Source organism: Andrographis paniculata, unplaced genomic scaffold (assembly GCF_009805555.1).
Source record: "Andrographis paniculata isolate CXL003 unplaced genomic scaffold, ASM980555v1 Contig56END, whole genome shotgun sequence".
NCBI lineage: Eukaryota > Viridiplantae > Streptophyta > Magnoliopsida > Lamiales > Acanthaceae > Andrographis > Andrographis paniculata.
The window spans coordinates 2,999,357-3,017,484 of NW_026137591.1; the positions used below are offsets into that span (position 1 = coordinate 2,999,357).

Below are 18,128 nucleotides of genomic sequence, written 5' to 3' on the forward strand. Positions count from 1 at the left end.
GAAAGCATACCTTGCAATCCTCACTTCATCAACACGTGTCAAACGATGTTCTTCCACTTCCAACCTTGGGGCGGCGGATCATGGATGGGGCGTGCGTTTAGAATGGTCTTCCTTCTTTTGATGGCAACTTTTCGTACGTGGCCGGCTATTGGGAATGGGCGGAGGATGTGCTGGATCGATGCGAGATTCCACTAAAGAGAGGATGCATTTACGATGCGGTTTATGCTTCCTTGTTCTCCTACGACTATTCTCCGGAGATCGTCAAGGCCGTTTGCGAGGCGTGGTGTCCCAAAACCAACACCCTTTTGACTGCCGCCGGTGAAGTGTCGATCTCTCTCCGTGACTTGGCGTCCTTGGCGGGCCTCCCCATACTCGGCTCATTTTACGAAGAGGTGGTACCAAGCGCAAAGGAGCTATATGGCAGTAAAGAGGATAGGAAGCTGGTTCCCCGTTCGTGCCGATACCTGTTGCATGCCTATCACCTTCTTCGGAGTCGTGACAAAGGTCGACGTGGCGTCCGCACAACCGACTGGATTTCTTTTTGGTGCGAAAAGACCGTCAAATACGAGCGTCCTCAAATTCGTCGTGGCAAGGAGTCTACTCGTTCTTCTCGGCCTGATGCGACTTACAATCCTACCGGAGAGATTGGTGCCCACGAGCCATGGTCGAAGGCGCAGGAGTCATCTTTTGCCAAACTCAAAGTTGGACGGGAGCACCTTGAGGAGACTTTTCTCGCAGCGTTCCTTTCTTGTTGGCTTTGCATCTTTGTGCTTCCGCTCGACGATGTTGGTTTGATACGTCCTTCGACTTTCAAGATGGCAAGTGTCCTAGCGTCGGGATTTCCAGTAAGCTTGGCCATTCCAGTCTTAACCAGTATTTATAAGGGGCTAAACCAGATCGCGGATTCATCATGTCCTGGGAAAAAGTTCGGTCGACAATTCCTCTCCACTTTTTGACCGGATGGATCGCTGAGTATTTTCAGACCCACTACAGCGTATGGAAGGGAATCCGTGGTCCGGGGATGGTGAAGCACTCCGGGGCTGTTAGTGCTCGTGCGTATAGAGCAGATGTTGCATGCCGAAAGATTTTACGCGGTGACTACTTTCGTTAGGCTTGCACCATGATCACGAAAGATTTCGACGTACGGTTTGTTGATGACGGGAAGCGCGAAGACTACGAGCAAGAATACTTCATCTCCATTCGCTCTTGTTTTCTGACTTTGCGGGATGGATTTCGATGCTTCGTGGAGCCGTATAGTCCCCACCGTTTTTGCCGTCAATTTGGTTTTTTCCAAGAGATTCCCGTAGTTCTTTTGAAAGACGTCCGTTGCTGCGCTTTTGAGGAAGGCTATCAACATTGGCACCAAAGTACTTACTTGAAATCTTCAGCCGAAGTTATTCTTCCACGCATTCCTGCGATTCTGTGTACTACGTGCTAGGTTGTTGAGTGATCAATCTAGGTGTATGTTAGGACTTGTGTGTTCTATGTGCGATATATTTTTCCTGCATAATGTTTGTTCGTAGATGCAGCGAGGGACAAAAGCCGATGATGAAATCCATTGGTGCTAGTGCACGCATGTCGCACAGCTGCAAAATAAAGTATCAGTTCCTACGCCACAAAAAATTTACAAAATGCAGTAGCTCAATGAGTAGGGTCGTCTCCGCAGGAAACAATAATAATATTAAATATTCGGTTATTTATAATTATACTATATATATAATGGGGGGAGGGTTTTATCACACTAAATAATGAGAAAATAAATTTACTCAACTAAATAAAATAAAATAAAATTCAAGGCAAATTACCAAAGATGATTAGACTCTAGCAAGGTATGAATTTTCTGTTCGGGATATAAATTTTGTTTATCGACTAAAAATCAAGTTCATTGGCTAGTTGGATAAATTGGTTATAGTTTATCTACACGCGTTCACAACCAACCTTTCCTAACTTTGTCGATAGCTAAGGTACAACCATTAGCTATTTTCCTAATCGAGTGAGAATCCTAGGTACGACCATAGTTTTAGTGACTCGACAGCTTTAAGTACTAGAAAGGCCCAATTCAATTTAACAAAATTTCTACGCGGATTTGTTTAAAATTGATTCTAATTCTTCCCTAGAGTATTTCTCTACGCCGCTACACCAATTGGAAAATTACACAATTACGGGTGCCAATCTCCAATTTAGCTATGAAATCTCAAATCAATACGTGCGCAATAATCAATTTAAGATTTCTAAATGTATAAATTACAAAAATTAAAAATACCCAATATCGATGAACACCAAATTAAACAAAATTAAGTCTCACAAATTCAATTCCGAACATAAATTCACACCTACGCTAGAAAGAAAATTACTTGAAATTCATAGGAATTGAAAACGCAGAACAAATAAAGAAGTTCATCATGCCTTCAATTTCGAAATCGACAAAGAAGAACAATATGAAGATAGAAAAAGAACGCCTTGAAAAGTTGTCTGCAATCCTCTTCCAAGTTCTCCTCCTTTCGTCGTGTCCTTCTTTCTTTTCCTTCAAATAATATGGTGTCGTGGTAAAGAACGTGGTAGTCCCCTTCTCTTCTCCTCTTCAATTGAAAAAAAATCGTGTCTCATCAAATCCATCCCAAGATCCCCGTTTAAATAGATCCCTTTTGCACTTCAATCATCACATACTTTTTATATTGTTAATTTACCCCGGAGGGCCATTTTGCGAATTCCATATTTCTCATATTGTGTTGCGTGATCATGCCAAAAGCATTCGTGCATTCTGCTCATTGTCTCCTAAATACACTCCAAAACATGTCAACTCCATGAAACCTATTACGCAATCAAAAACACACCATGAGTTGCATATATACGGAATTTCGTATCTCAAAAGTCGCCCAAAACATAATAAAATATCATTATATACAACAAATATCAATTCCCCCACACCTATTCCATGCTTGTCCTCAAGCATATGTCCAAACCAAGAATTGAAATACTCACTAGCGCAAAAGTCACTTAGTCGTGTTATCAATTACGTCAGATTCAAAGCATGCAAGAACCAACTAACCTCACAAAATGTGGAATGTATACAACGTAAAGCTCTCACCCTCATGTGTTTAGGGTATATTCACTCAATGCACATGAAGTAAACGACGAACCCCACAGGCTTGCAAGCAAATCAAATCAACTCCACAATTCCTCAAGAAATTAACGTTCATAATCAAAGGTCTTAATTAAAGGTTATAATGGGGTCATGGTTGGGATAGGAAAAAGGATATTAACAGCTAATGGGACCGAAGAATTAATCTATCAATTCATCACATCACAATGAGCACAAATCGCATACATGAATGAACAAAAATCAAACAACATTGCACTAACGATGATCAATGCAAAACAAGAACATACTTTCTTTCTTTTACATGAGTCTTTTTTTTTTATTATTTTAAGGACTCGTAATATTTCTTTTTTCTTTCAGCCCCTTTTTTTATTATTATTATTATTATTTAAGGAGCTAGATAATGAGATATTTTTGGCAAAAATATATGTGAATTTATAACCATGCCACAATATGAATACTTTCAAGTACAACTTCGGAATAGTATCGTATAATGAATGCAACTCTAAATAATCTAATGTAATGAATCAAAGAACAATCCCTCAAGTTCCCATGAGTTCAAGTAGGCGTTTGGCTTAGTCCAATAAAAGGGCTTATTGGCTCGGGGTTAAATAGAAACCAAGAAAAATAAGATAATACATTTAAGCTCAAACTTGGTTCACTAGGGGATAATATTGGTAAAGAGATGAAATTAAGGCCAACATGGGTAATCCTAGTGCCTTATCATTTTAATCCCATCAATTCTCAATAAACGCGGAGTCAATAAGCATAAGTAAGCAAGTTCTAGGTAGTCAAATATAACATATGTTTACACAATCCAAAAAAAAAATTGAGCATATATGATATGTATGAGTGAATTTGCTCAAATAAGGCTCAAATAACTCACTTAAGGGTTCTTTTTCAGAAGGCTAAGCACACTCGTCATCTAACTTCATCAACAAACACGGCAAGATCCTAATGAACTAAGTAAGCACAACAACCTCGGCTCAAAATACACAAGAAGACATGCAGGGAAGTCATCAAAATAAAGCATTATATCGCATCAAAAATTCTAATCTCCCCCCAACCCACACCTAATTAGTGCAATGTCCCTATTGCAAGAACAAAGATGAAATAAAAGAAAGGAGAAAAGAAACTTCCCTGGAATAGGTGGGGGCAACCGGCCCGCTTAGGATCGGCAACGGGCGCGCAAAAGCTTTTCAATGGAGTCTAACTATCCTTGTAGAGCCGCTTGTCCAGCTATAATCGCATCAAGCTTGCCACGAAGGTCATTATTATTCTCCTTCAGTATTTTAACATCAGATGCCAACGCCTGTAAAGTAGAGCCAGTGGCGGATCGCGCAGGAGCACCATCCTCAGTAGAAGCATCAATAGGGGGTTCCTCTCGGTCATCATCAAACTGGACTACATCGCGATGGGACGGCCGACGCCACTGATTAACAAGACGATATCCAGTATCATCTTTCACTACCATACCCATGCGGAACAATACCACCATATCCAAGTACTCTATTGGTCCTACTTGATGGAGGCGCCTCCTAGAAATAACATAAGCATCAATACTAGGGAGAACACCCAAACTAATAGCAAGAGTAGTTATAAACGAGGCACCAATCAAATCTCTTTTTTTCTTAAAAACTTCACTAAACTGCACAACCAACCAGTACCCAAGATTAACCCTAATGCCACTAGTCATGCACCATAGAAAGGAAAATTAGCTTTAGTAACAATACTGGAGGTACCCCTACGCCCGGATATAAATGAAGCAATGAAACGCTAAATATAACGAAGGGCGGGGTCCTTCAATCTACGAGCAGGCATATTATTGTCAAAACAAACTTTTCAATCCACAGAAAATTCACTCCGTAATTTCTCGACTGAAACAGAAAAGGGCTCAATAAACGCACATGCATCGGTATTGAAAGAATCATCCTCAAGCTCCTCGGAAGTCACAAAACCTAAATGTAAATTAAATTCTGCTAAACAAAGCTTAAACTCTTTACCAAGCAAAGAGAATCTAATTACATCAGGTTGCATTACATCAAATTGTTTAGGCAAGTCAAACATAAATGTAGAGAAGAACTCGAGGGCAAGTTCAATGAAACCAGGTTGTTGATAAGTAAATAAACAACTCCAACCAATGCTAGATATGTAATCAAGAACAACATCTTTAATGCGTAACTTCTCAAGTGTTTCAACGTGAATGTACTTACCCGAGAAAATGCTCTTAGTGCACAAAAGTTCGTACCTTGTATGTTCCTTGGGTGTGAAAGAATGTAAATGGCCCCCAACTTGAGTTGGAGGCAACACTTGAACTGAGTTACCTTTTTGTGCCCGTACATTGGTGGATACAGAAGTAGGAAAATCGACTGGAATTGTGGTCATTGTATTACCCGTATCTCTACCCCGCAACTAAGAAGATGTCCGTTCCCTCAATGCTTGTTCTTTTGCATCCTTTCGTCTTTGAAATAGTTGACAACCTCGTAGCTATTGGAACCCTTGCGGGAACCGAATCCGATGCCCGCACTTTAGTCATAATGCCTGCACGCCAGAAAATTCAACAACTAAATAGCAAGTCCTCAATTAACCCCAACACCAAGAACAATTTCACAACAAACATTTAAATATTATTCGACAATATCAATCACCCAATAATCTCTCCCAATAATCTATATGCATCCATTTATCGGTTGCATCAAAGAACCTCTACGAAAATCGCCGAAATTAAAATTCTTCATCATCAACTTATTTTGTATAATATCTAGGCAATAATCGATAGAGGTTTCTCAAGAGAATGCAATATAGATCAAGAGTAAATGACTTCCCTGAAATTTCCATTGGTGACTCGCAGCTGATGGTCAGTGGCAGCGCAGAACAGCAGCAGTTGGAGATCGGGAGCAGCGCGCGGCGGAGGATGCGGTTTGAACCGGGCTGATGATGGTTTGGCGGCTTCAGCGCGCCGGCTTGGCGGAGGAGGCGCGCAGGAGGCGGTGGCTGCTGCTACTGGCGGACGGGGAACTTCTATTTGCGGCGGGATGCACGAACCGGCTGGGCTGCGGCGGCTAGCAGAGGCACAATCGTTCAAACCGGCCTGTGGAGAGAGCGGGAGAGAAGAGCGCATCGGACAGCTGTGAGAGAGAGACAAAAATAATTAGCTTTTAAAGGGTGTAATAATAATAATAATAATAATAATAATAATAATAAATATAGCAATAATAATATAATTGTAATAATAAATATAGTAATAAATATGAAAATAAAAAATTAGAATTTAATTACTATAATAATTATAATTATAGAAACAATAATAAATATAGTAATAATAAATATAATAATTATAGTAATAAATATCATAATAATTATAATTATAGACGTAGTAATAAATATAATAATAAGATTAAGTATAGTAACTATAATAATAATAAATATAGCAACAAAAAATATATATATATAACAAAAAAAATTAATAGCTATAATAATATTTATTATAGAAATAATAATAAATACAGTAATATTAAATTTAATAAATATAATAATTCCCCAAAATAAATCCTCTTTTCGCACAATTTTTCAGAATGTAAAATTTCATTAAGCGTGATCATGCCCAAAAAAGTTTTACGTTCTAATTTCTTTAAAAATTTCTCCCTCTCATCAATCACAACACACTGGATGCATGGCCACGCCTAAGAACTTTGTCCATTGCTCATCCAACCATAAATTTGTTACCTGCAATAAAGCACCAAAATCAAGGCATGAGACTGACTCACAAACACAACAAAAACTCAAAACACACAAAATAAAATTAAAACACTTGGGTTGCCTCCCAAGAAGTGCCTTTGTTTATTGTCGTTGGCTCGACACAACATCTCTTAAGCTAATCAAGCGGTTCAAAGAGAGCTACGCACTCCACTTCTTTGCTCTGGAACCCCTCATAGTAAAGTTTAAGACGATGTCCATTCACAACAAACCTCTTTTCAGTGCTTAGACTTTGAATCTCAACTGCACCATACGGAAACACGTTAGTAATAAAAAACGGACCTATCCAACGAGAACGAAGCTTACCCGGAAAGAGCTTAAGACGACAATAATAAAGCAGAACCTTTTGACCAACCTTAAAATCCTTCCTCAAAATATTTTGATCATGAAATTTCTTACTCTTTTCTTTATAAATCACAGCATTCTCGTAAGCTTTATTTCGCATCTTCTCCAACTCTTGCAACTGTAATTTCCTATATTCTCCAGCTTCACTCAAATTCATGTTACACTGTTTAATAGCCCAAAAAGCTCTATGTTCAAGTTCAACGGGTAAATAGCAAGGCTTACCAAAGACTAACCTGTAGGGCGACGTCCTGAGCGGAGTTTTATATGCAGTTCTGTATGCCCATAACGCATCCTCTAAGCGTAAACTCCAATCCTTCCTATCCGGCCTCACCATTTTCTCTAGAATTCTCTTTTATCTCCCGATTAGAAACCTTTGCTTGTTCGTTTGTTTGCGGATGATATGATGTTGAGACCCTATGAAGAACTCCATACCTGCGAAACAACGCTGAAATGGTTTTGTTGCAAAAGTGTGTGCCCCGATCACTTACAATTAATTGACTTAGGCATTCCAAAGCGAGTGAAAATCAAGGACTTTAGGAAATCTGCAACAACCTTAGCATCGTTAGTTCGGGTGGCCTTTGCTTCCACCCACTTCGACACATAATCAACAACAAGTATGATATACAGAAAACCATGTGTAAGTGGAATTGGACCCATAAAATCCATACCCTACACATCGAATACCTCAACAAACAACATCGGGGTTAGGGGCATTTGATTTCTAGCAGAAATATTGCCTACTCTTTGACATTTATCACATGCTTTTCAAAATTCATAAGCATCCTTAAATAATGTAGGCCAATAAAATCCACTATCGAGTACCTTTCTTGCAGTCTGTTGAGAGCCAAAATGACCTCCACATTCTAGTGAATGACAAAACTTCAGAATGGATTCACACTCACTTTCTTCGACACATCGTCGAATGACTTGGTCTGCACATCATTTCCACAAGTAGGGGTCATCTTAAACATAGTATTTTGCATCAATTTTCAGCTTATCCTTCTTTGCTTTTGTCCATCCTGCAGGGAATTTATTAGTGGCCAAATAGTTCACTAAATCAGCATACCAAGGAGAAGAATAAGAAATCGCAAGTAATTGCTCATCCGGAAAATACTCCCTCAAATGTAGTTCATCATGAACCATAGGAAGACGACTTAAATGGTCAGCTACCAAATTTTCACTTCCCTTTTTATCTCGAATCTCCATATCAAATTCTTGTAGAAGTAATATCCATCGTATAAGCCTTGGCTTGCTTTCCTTTTTCGCCATTAGATACCTCAAAGCTGCATAGTCAGAAAATACAATTACTTTAGTACCCAGCAAGTAAGATCTAAATTTTTCTAAAGCGAAAACAACGGCTAAGAGTTCTTTTTCAGTAGTGGAGTAGTTCAATTGGGCTCCATTGAGTGCTTTTGATGCATAGTAGATTGCCCATGGAATCTTTCCACTTCTCTATCCAAGTACAGCCCCCACTGCCGTGTCGCTTGCATCACACATAATCTTAAAAGGTAAATCCCAATTCGGTGGTTGAATGATGGGCGGTAATGTCAACAACTCTTTAATCTTGTCAAATGCCTTCGTACACTCTTCATCAAACTCAAATTGAACATCCTTTTGTAACAATCAGAAAAGAGGAGCAGCCACCTTTGAGAAATTTTTAATGAACCGACAATAAAATCCTACATGCCCTAAAAATAACGCAAATCCCTCACCGAAGTGGGATAGGGTAAAGCAGAGATAATATCAATCTTGGCTTTATCTACCTCTTTTTCCTTTTGATGAAACTAAATCTCCAAGAACTAACTCTTCTACCATAAATTGACATTTTTCCCAATTCAAAACTAACTTTGTCTCTCGACACCTTCTCAAGATCACAACCAAAATTATCTAAACAAGTATCAAAATAATTTCCATATACACTGAAATCATCCATGAAAACCTCAATAATCTTTCCTACATATTCAGAAAATATGCTTACCATACACCGCTGAAATGTCGCAGGGGCATTGCACAAGCCAAATGGCATCCGCCTATAAGCAAAAGTGCCAATGGGACAAGTGAATGTCGTCTTTTCTTGATCCTCCAGTGAAATCGCAATTTGGAAATAACCTGAAAAACTATCTAGAAAGCAATAATGACATCTTCCTGCTAGTCTCTCAACCATTTGATGAATGAAAGGTAATGAAAAATGATCTTTCTTTGTGACTGAATTTAGCTTACGGCAGTAGATGGATTGACGCCAACCGGTTTGTTTCCGAACCGGGATCAACTTACCATCGTGGTCAACCTCAACGGTGACTCCCGCCTTCTTGGGGACAACATGAATTGGACTTACCTATTGACTATCCGAAATTGGATAGATGATATCGGCATCCAAAAGCTTCAAGATCTCTTTCTTTACGACTTCCATCATAGCAGAATTCAACCTCCTTTGAGCTTACCTTATTGGCTTGGCATTTTCCTCAAGCACAATCTTATGGGTGCAAAGAAATGGGCTAATCCTCTTTATATCAGCTAACGTCCACCCAATGGCTTCTTTGTGCTCTCTCAAAATTCGGATCAACTTCTCCTCTTGACTAGGAGACAGTGCAGCAGATATGATCACCGGTAATGTCTCTCCAACTCCTAGGAAAACATACTTCAAGTTCGAGGGCAACCTCCAATTCATCCTTTCCACTCAAGTCAAAGACTTCCTGCACATTGAGTAAGAACATCTACACAACACAAAGTATTAGGCTCCACAGGATATCCCATTGCATAAAAAATATTAAAATGATCCTTTACACCTTCGAACTCCATGGTCAGTGTCCCTATTTTAACATCTATCTTTGATTGTGCGGTGCGCATAAAAGGTTGTCCAAGCATAATAGACGAAGGATTAGGCGAATTACCATCATGCATATCTAAAATATAGAAATCAATCGGGAATATTAACTCGTTCACTTGCACAAGAACATCCTCAATTATTCCTTCAGGGTAACCGTTAGTTCTATCAGCTAGTCCCGGCGAGTGATTCCGGTGAGTGAGAAGCCCCGATTCCGGTGGGTGTCGAGGTTTAGAGTGATGAGCCGACCTCCACCTTGAGGTGTGGTTACCTCGGGCCGTTCTCGCACCTTGGTCTGAGCCTTCCGTCGATGTTCCTCTCGGTGATGAAAGATCGGAGAAAGAATCGAGAAGCCAGGTTCTGTTTGGTGGCAACGGAGGTGTGCTGCTATTGACGGAGGAGTCGTCGCGGGAGTTCTCCGCGGGTCTGCCGTCTGTCTGCCGGAGAAGAAAAGAGGAGATCGTCGGAAACCAAAACAAAAGAGGAGTTAAAATTTATTTAACCATATACATTATACAACCTTCGAGTAAAAAAATTTACAAAATTACTTTAATTAATATTAACTCAAAATCCAAACCAAACAAACAAACAAATAAATTACTTTTAATCAATATGCAATCGGTAAACAAACGCAGTAAAGTTTGAAAAGATAAAATCCAAATAAACACTCTAGAACGTGGGACGCCGTTGCTGCAGTCTATTGAATTCCCAAAATGCCCCTTTTACTATTTGACAATTACATCCCTCTTTTAAAGTACAAGAGAAAAATAACAGTTGAGTACCAGTTGAGTCATACCAATCCTTTCACTCACTCCCTTCTGCACTTCTTTTTGGACTTCCACTTCCAAACGAACGGGGAAGGCGCAACCTGCTTCCGATCGACGCCGAGGTCCCCATTCTTGCAGTTCTGATTCTGAGGAAAGAAACGATTGGAAGAATTTGGCTCCAATTTTTCGATTATTAGTGTTTAATTTATTCATTTACTAGAAAATGCCAATCAATTACGAATCGGCGACGCCGCCGCCGCGGATTGGGAAGATCGGGCCGTACACCGTATTTTTTACGCCACCGGCGACGCCAAATTCCGGCCGAGGACCAGAATCTCCCGGTGTAATTTCTCCGGTTCAAGTTCCGGTCGAGAAACCCTCCCCTCCCCCGGTGATGGCTCCGCCTGCGCAGTTCTTCAAAGAAAAGCCTCCATCACTTGGTTTCTTCAGGGACACGGTGGCCAAAATTCAAAATGGTATCTTCTCCATTGATTTGCTTAGCGTTTTCACTTGTGCGAATTTGGGCAACATGATTTGTATATCTAGTAAGGTAATTCTGTGAATTATGTCTAATTATGTTATTCGCCTGAATTGATCTTGTTCAGCGCATGCGAGTTTGGATGAGCATGTAGCTCGTTGGTTTGGTTTGGATCAATCCAAGTACCAGTGGGCATTGAACGATTACTATGAATGCAACGAGAAGGTAACTCGTTAATAATATAATATGCCTATTTAATACCTGTATGCATTTGCCTGACACCATGTTTAGGATGTTTATGCTTTGATTCCTGAGTGTGGTTTACTTCTGAAAGAGAAAGCTTTAGGAGACTTGTGCTAGTTGGAGATTCAAAACTTGAGATTCTAGCCCTGTCTCTTGCTGAGGTTTAATGGAATAACTTAATCAGCATTTGATAGGGAAAAACTAATAGTTAAGTGGTTGAGGGCTATATGTGGAAAAAGAGCCATAAGATTATAATTTTCATCTCAATTTAAGGGATTACTTTATCTCCCTTGTTTTATGGGATACATTTAGTTTTATAAGTTAGTGTATTAATCGTATACTTATATAGATACACTTCTGGTAGAGTGCTCATTAGCCTTACTCAGTAGATAAAAGAGAGAGAAGTGCATGCTTTCAACTATAGATGTGGATGAACATATCTCATGTGCGATGTGTAGACTATTGTTATGTGTTAGTTTATTTTCTATATTCTTATCAAATCAATTAATATAAAATATGGGCTGCTGTCTTATGATGCACAGTTAAGATTCAGCACTGAAACAGTCGCCGTATAAATAATTTGTGACACTAACATGTAAGCATGTGATTAGGAATGACAAATTAATCTGCCCTAATAACTTCTAGTAAACACACCTTTGGATTCATACACGTCTTGGCGATGGAGCAGGAAAGAAGGAAAAGAAAATAAATACTTATATGGGTAGAATCACTTGTTAGAAGCCTAACTACCATAGATGATGACAATGCTCGCGAGACAACTCTCTCTAAGGAACTCGGCAAAATAGCCCCGTAACTTCGGGAATCACATGTCTCACATTTCATTCTAGTATCGAATATGAAATAAATAATGTCTCATCAAAAGAAATAAACAAACAGGGATTGAATGTGCCCCTCTACCATATCTGTACAAATAGAATAGTACATTTCTACAGAATGGTAAAGGGGTACTTTATGATCATCGACTGTCTATCTCCAATAATTAATTCTCGCTGACCACGCCCTAGGACGGCGGTTTTGGTGCTGACTGGGTTCAAATCAGCAGCACTCAAACCGAAACTCACTGCCTAGATATTGTGAGATCATCTGAAGATTGAGAAAGTATTGCAATTTTGAATTGGAATTTGACCGTTCACAAAATTGAGAAAAGATTACATATTAGGTAATGTTGCTTCTATAAAAGCATATACGGGCCCTTCCCTTTTGTCTATCATTTCTTTAAGCATTCTTTGCAACAAAATTCAACTGTGGAAAGACTTTTTAGTTTAACCATTTGAATATCGAACTGTTTTAAAAAGTTCATTGCTTTGGTCAAATATCTTTTGCTAGTTATCTGTGGTTGATTTGCTGCCCTCTTAAGGGTTTTAATCAGCAAGTTCTTGTTGAGTTTATGTTCCATGCTTCCTTGGGGAAATTAAGATGTATTTTGGAATTGTTTTAAGTTTTTTGTAGAGATTTGGAAATAATAAAAAAATTGAACAAAAAATATATATTTGATGTGATGTAAATAAATGATATATGTAATGTTTTGTATAAAAATGTATATTTTTTAATGTAATTTATGATATAATTTGGAGAAATTTTTTGATGTATAATGCCAAAACATCAGTAAACATGCTACATTTAATAGTTGTTAAATGAATAGCCTAAGTGAAGTTTATGTGTTATATTCAAGCCTAAGTTCCTTTCTTGGCCTGATTGTAGAATCCGGAAGCAAAACCACAAATCACACCCGGTAGAGTGCCGAATGTATGAAAATGGTAAGAAACTCTCACAAGGTTTCTTTGATTTTATTCCAAGAGCATTTTGTTTCTTAAAAATGTGAATAACAACAATGGATACTGTCTCTGGACACATTTCTTCAGGTACTTAGTTCCTAAATCTGGAATACCAAACAACAGTTTCAAGTGGCTGATGTTTATGCATGGAAACTTCACCCTATTAATGCCCTGTAATATTATGTGATTTTATTGCCTATATTAGATGCTTACAGACTTTCAAACTATTCGAATAACCTAAATGCCTACTCCAAATCCAATGACAAGTTAAATTCCATTTACATACATTGTCAACCTATTTGCAGTTTAAATATAAGCATGAATATAATATAACTTCCTTGACCAGAGAAGAAAACTACAGCAGCAAGTCAATACTGTCTTACACGAAAGCAGTCTTGCAGCTAACAAATTTCAGATTCACATACAATACTTCAATATACTGGAAAGAAAATGGATACAATATGAAGAATATAGATATAAGATATGAGCAAAGATGCAGTCGAAACACGATGCAGGCAACTGTATATATACACATACCTATGTACATTGATCAGTCCATCTTTAGACAGGAGGTATGTTGGAAAAGGAGAAACCTTTATAGCCTTTATAAGCATAGTACGCAATACGAGTGTAATAGAATCCCGGAAGGAACAAAATTCCACCCAGTAATGCAAAAAAAATCCCTGCAATACAGCCATGCTTTCACATAAGACGCAGGATAGAAGGAAAGTAATCAGATTATCTATTCAAGTGACAAACATGAATAAGTGTCGGTAATAAATTGCGATACTAAGTGAATACAATAAATTTAACAGGAAAGCTCTCGTAAGCCTTATGGTCTTCATAAAACTAGAAAAGAACCTGACTTACGGATGGAAATGGAATAAATTGGAAAGATAATAGAATAATGAGAAGCGTCAACTGGCTGATGGCATAAATAGAAACCGTATAAGAAACAATATAGCCACAACGATACATTCTACGAGTCAGAGCTGCTCGGTAAGTGTTATACTCAAGGTTTTACGACACGAGCAACACTTAAAAGTCTACAAACACAATATTGGCAAAGCAGGACAGAAAGAAAAATGGAAGTTCACAAAGCTGCATTGTCTTAATCCGACTCTACTGATGCACTGCATCTATGTAAAGTCTCCGAGTATACATGATTCACAATCCAAAGAATTATGCATATGGAAACATCTTTAACTTCTCCTCTATAGCTATTACAGTAACTCCATACATAAATCGATTATTGACATGCATAGATAATCCTCGGCACGAGCTATCAGAAGTCGATATCAAATGACCATATAGAAATAAACCTTCTCCTTTTATTACCGTGAAAGTCTCTACAATTACAGCATACTCTTGTGACGTGTGACGTGCAAGTCTTGAGGTAAAAACTATTGTCGTGAAGATTGAGCATGCCCTCACTATCCATCCATTTACATTAAATCAATATGGCCTTTTTCAAAAAAGTCTTTTGGGAATATTTTTGCTACATACAAAACGATGAGAATATCTTCTGTTGAATCACACCGGAACACATCTAGAGAATGGGGTTTAGTTGGAAACATACAATTCTAAGAATATACTAAATCGCTAATTTATAGATCAAACATCTTACTTGCAAAGATTAATATTATGATTCTTCTGATTTTTGAAGAGTCATAATTTGTATTAATAAAGAAGCTATAAAAATGCTTACCACACCTAATTCACATAAAAAATCTCAAAAAGAGTTTGCATGCAAATTGATTGTCAGACAAAATACTTCAATCATAATCTATTATAATTCTAAGTATTTGTGGAGCAAATTTGCCTAAAAGTTCTATAGTAAAATGACGAAAAAGTAAAACGTCCAAGCAAGATTTAGACAATTTTCTATCTTTCCCTCGACCCTATAAGTTAACTCGACTGCACTACAAATTGCGTAGTTGTGTCAAAAACCATTTGCCAAAACAATCTCGTATAAGCACATAGAGAAAGACTCCAACCGCTTCAGCTTTACCTTGCAAAATCAATGCTTAGTGGAATATCAAAGCTACAACCAATATTCTACAGCGTGTAGGTTAATATAGTCCACGCCCGTATTGCCATGCCACGGCTGAGACACACCGGGCTTGTAGGTCTAACATCATCCTATACTCTAAAAATGACAAAGAAAGGTCTGAAATTCCAAACGATACAACTTCAATCCGAAAGACTAAACTTGAGGATTCTAAAACAGAACATAATGCAGAGAAGCTCCACTCTTACCAACTATCATACCAAAATGAAATATTGGTATACCATAAACCACCTTCCAGTTAACAATTGATTTTTTAACTTCCTCAACAACATGACCCATTCTTTGGTGCCTCAAAACATCATATATTCTTAGCTTTAAGTTTCAGTTATATCCCGACGAAAACAGGAATATAGGTAATCGATAAACTAAGAATTTAAATTGTTCAAGTACCACCATTTCTAGTATGCTAATTCTTATCAAACTTCCATACTTGTGTCTCCCTGATTAACAATTCACTAATTCACTGCTTTGTTATCCCGTAAGAGATCACAGATCGATACATTGAAGCTTATTATAAACTACTAAGAAGGCTGAAAATTCCGATCAATAAGTTAAAAAAGGAACACCTACTTAACTATGACCAATTCGACCTTGTGTTCTTGTTTTAGTTTCTAAAACCTCTCTTCTCTACTCTTACCCCAGTGAATATATAATCAAAATCTCCATAGATTAATGGCCTTTAACTACTATTAACAATTGGCTTTTCCTTTTGGAACCCTAACACAGTGATAAAGCGCAAAATGAACTATTGAATGCTATAGAGCAGCTCGAAATCCATTCCTAACCAAACCCTAGGCAGAAATAGTGGAGGCACAAACGAAGTGGAGGACAAAAACGGAAATATGAATAAAACCAAGCACCGTGAGCGCGATCGCCGCCGACTTCATTGACGGCCATTAAGACACCGATGACGATTCCGAGAGTGCCAAAGACGAGGAGAGCTACGGCGAGGGCGATCTCCTTGATAGGAGGCTTGTTGTTGACAGTGTAGGAGGTTCCCATCATTATATCATCGTCGGATATGGAGAAGGCGTGATCGACGTACGCCATTGCTGCTGCCTTCTAATCTAACAGCTTAGTACTCGGTGGACTATTCGTCTTGATTGATTATATATAGAAAGAGAGCGATTGGATTGGAGAAAGGGAGGGAAGAGCGGTGGTGGTATTATGGGGAAGAAAGAAGAAGGGGAGATGGAGATGGGGTGGAGGTGTTAAATGGTGAATTTTCTTTGGTGTGGTCTCTCTCTCCGCTGACCTGTATGAACACCGAACCAACAATAGCACTGACCCTTCCACTATTACCACCGGCACTTTTTATCATGTAACCATATAAACTAATAAGGTACATTTCTTGGGTATGTTTATTTTGTTGAGACTTGTGAACTTAACACAAATATGATATTTTTCGCTTTGGGCTGAGTCCGCACGAATGTGTTTTTGGATATCCTCCAAAAGGTCTCATACTAGCGGAGGACTTATAAGACCTTCCCTGCCCACCTTGTACCGCCTATCACAAAGGGACTCGCTGCTTGACCACCTTAATCGGGACCGACCCAACACCGTCAGGAGACTTTCGACACAAGGCACATCTGCAGGTTACGAGGGTGAGCCCACCACCACAACCAATGCCACCCAGTCTACTTCACCATCTAATCGGGCTCAGATACCAAATGTTAGAAAATAAACATATAATCAAATATGTTAGCGGAAGCGAGATTTAAACAAACCTCCAGCCATTGCTAAAAATTAGATTTGTCCTTGAGATCTTCTTCAAGAACAGTAGATTGGAACCGTGGGAAGATTGTGTTGTCAGACTTTGGAACCATTGGGAGGATGTTGCTAAACTTTGGAAACCTCCGAAGATAGTGCCAGATCGTGGAACCCTAGGACGATGTTGCCAAACCCTGGCTCTCAAATAACGATGGTGTATTCTAATTTTCTAATAGTATGTTTAGTAACCCATATGTGAGAGTATTTATAATAAAAAAGAGAAACCGTCCATCACGATTTTTCTGCCACTTCTCACGTATATTTTGAATGTGATAGACTATATGGGAGAAAAGTGGGCCACAATTTAAGGTTAATTTAATTATATAAGATAATTAAAAAATAATCAAAATTCAAATATGATTAATTAATTAATTAAACTAACATTCTCCCACTTGGCCCACTCAAACCATCACAACATAACGAGAAACCTTACATACGAATCATGGCGTTAGGTCTTCTATAAACGAATGTTACCTTCCATGTATTACGATATGTCAAGCATCTCAAACTAAATTCACAATCTTAATGAATAAATCATATATTTATTCCGGGTTAAACATAAGCGAGTTTTCTCAATAATAAACAAATATATGCACAATAAAGCGAGAAAACATCAAACTGAATAAGAGTCTCAAATAACAATGTGCGCAAATAAACTACATTGTAGAATCAAGTCCCATACTTGCTACGTGATCCCTCAAATTCTTTAGTGGCATGCCTTTAGTCAAGGGATCACAAGCATCAACTCTGTATTAACGTGTTCAATGACCACTTTATTTTCCTTGATATTTGATGTCGATGTGTTTACTTCGATTCCCACTTTTATTGCTTTTAGCCATAAACACCGCAGTAGAGTTGTCACAGTACAACTTGATCGGTCTAGAAATAAAGTCAAAGACTCTAAGCTCGGATATGAAACTCTTCAACCATACACCATGCAAGCTAGTCTCGAAACATGAAACAAACTCAGCCTCCATA

General features: G+C 38.4%; 2 protein-coding genes across 7 annotated transcripts in view; one reads left to right on the plus strand and one right to left on the minus strand.

Moving 5' to 3' along the window:
• The window catches only part of LOC127256772 (uncharacterized), a 63,805-nt gene extending 47,179 nt beyond the window's left edge, over window positions 1-16,626 (minus strand). For 2 of the 6 annotated variants that reach the window (XM_051282958.1, XM_051282960.1), the window contains exons 1-2: window positions 16,241-16,626; window positions 13,847-13,992 (exon numbers count right to left, since the gene is read on the minus strand). In XM_051282958.1, the coding sequence (XP_051138915.1) occupies window positions 13,871-13,992; window positions 16,241-16,430 (312 nt within the window). In that variant the 5' untranslated portion in view covers window positions 16,431-16,626 and the 3' untranslated portion in view covers window positions 13,847-13,870. Of the gene's footprint in view, window positions 1-4,898; window positions 6,229-6,719; window positions 6,827-10,347; window positions 10,463-11,096; window positions 11,670-13,808; window positions 13,993-16,240 lie in introns of those variants that run through there. The other 4 variants (XR_007839904.1, XM_051282956.1, XM_051282957.1 and 1 more) reach the window with 4 other exon arrangements.
• LOC127256774 (uncharacterized) lies at window positions 11,016-13,603 on the plus strand. Its single transcript, XM_051282962.1, has 4 exons — window positions 11,016-11,268; window positions 11,398-11,495; window positions 13,236-13,291; window positions 13,397-13,603. Exons 1-3 carry the CDS (start codon window positions 11,016-11,018, stop codon window positions 13,284-13,286), a joined length of 402 nt encoding a protein of 133 aa, XP_051138919.1. The 3' UTR covers window positions 13,287-13,291; window positions 13,397-13,603.
• Window positions 16,627-18,128: the final 1,502 nt, after the last annotated feature.

What these genes read in the sequence shown, in the direction of transcription:
- LOC127256774 (XM_051282962.1), top strand. Translation starts at nt 11,016, where the DNA reads ATGCCAATCAATTACGAATCGGCGACGCCGCCGCCGCGGATTGGGAAG. An exon ending in GGTGGCCAAAATTCAAAATG is followed by an intron (nt 11,269 to 11,397) that starts GTATCTTCTCCA and finishes GATCTTGTTCAG; the next exon opens with CGCATGCGAGTTTGGATGAG. An exon ending in ACTATGAATGCAACGAGAAG is followed by an intron (nt 11,496 to 13,235) that starts GTAACTCGTTAA and finishes GCCTGATTGTAG; the next exon opens with AATCCGGAAGCAAAACCACA.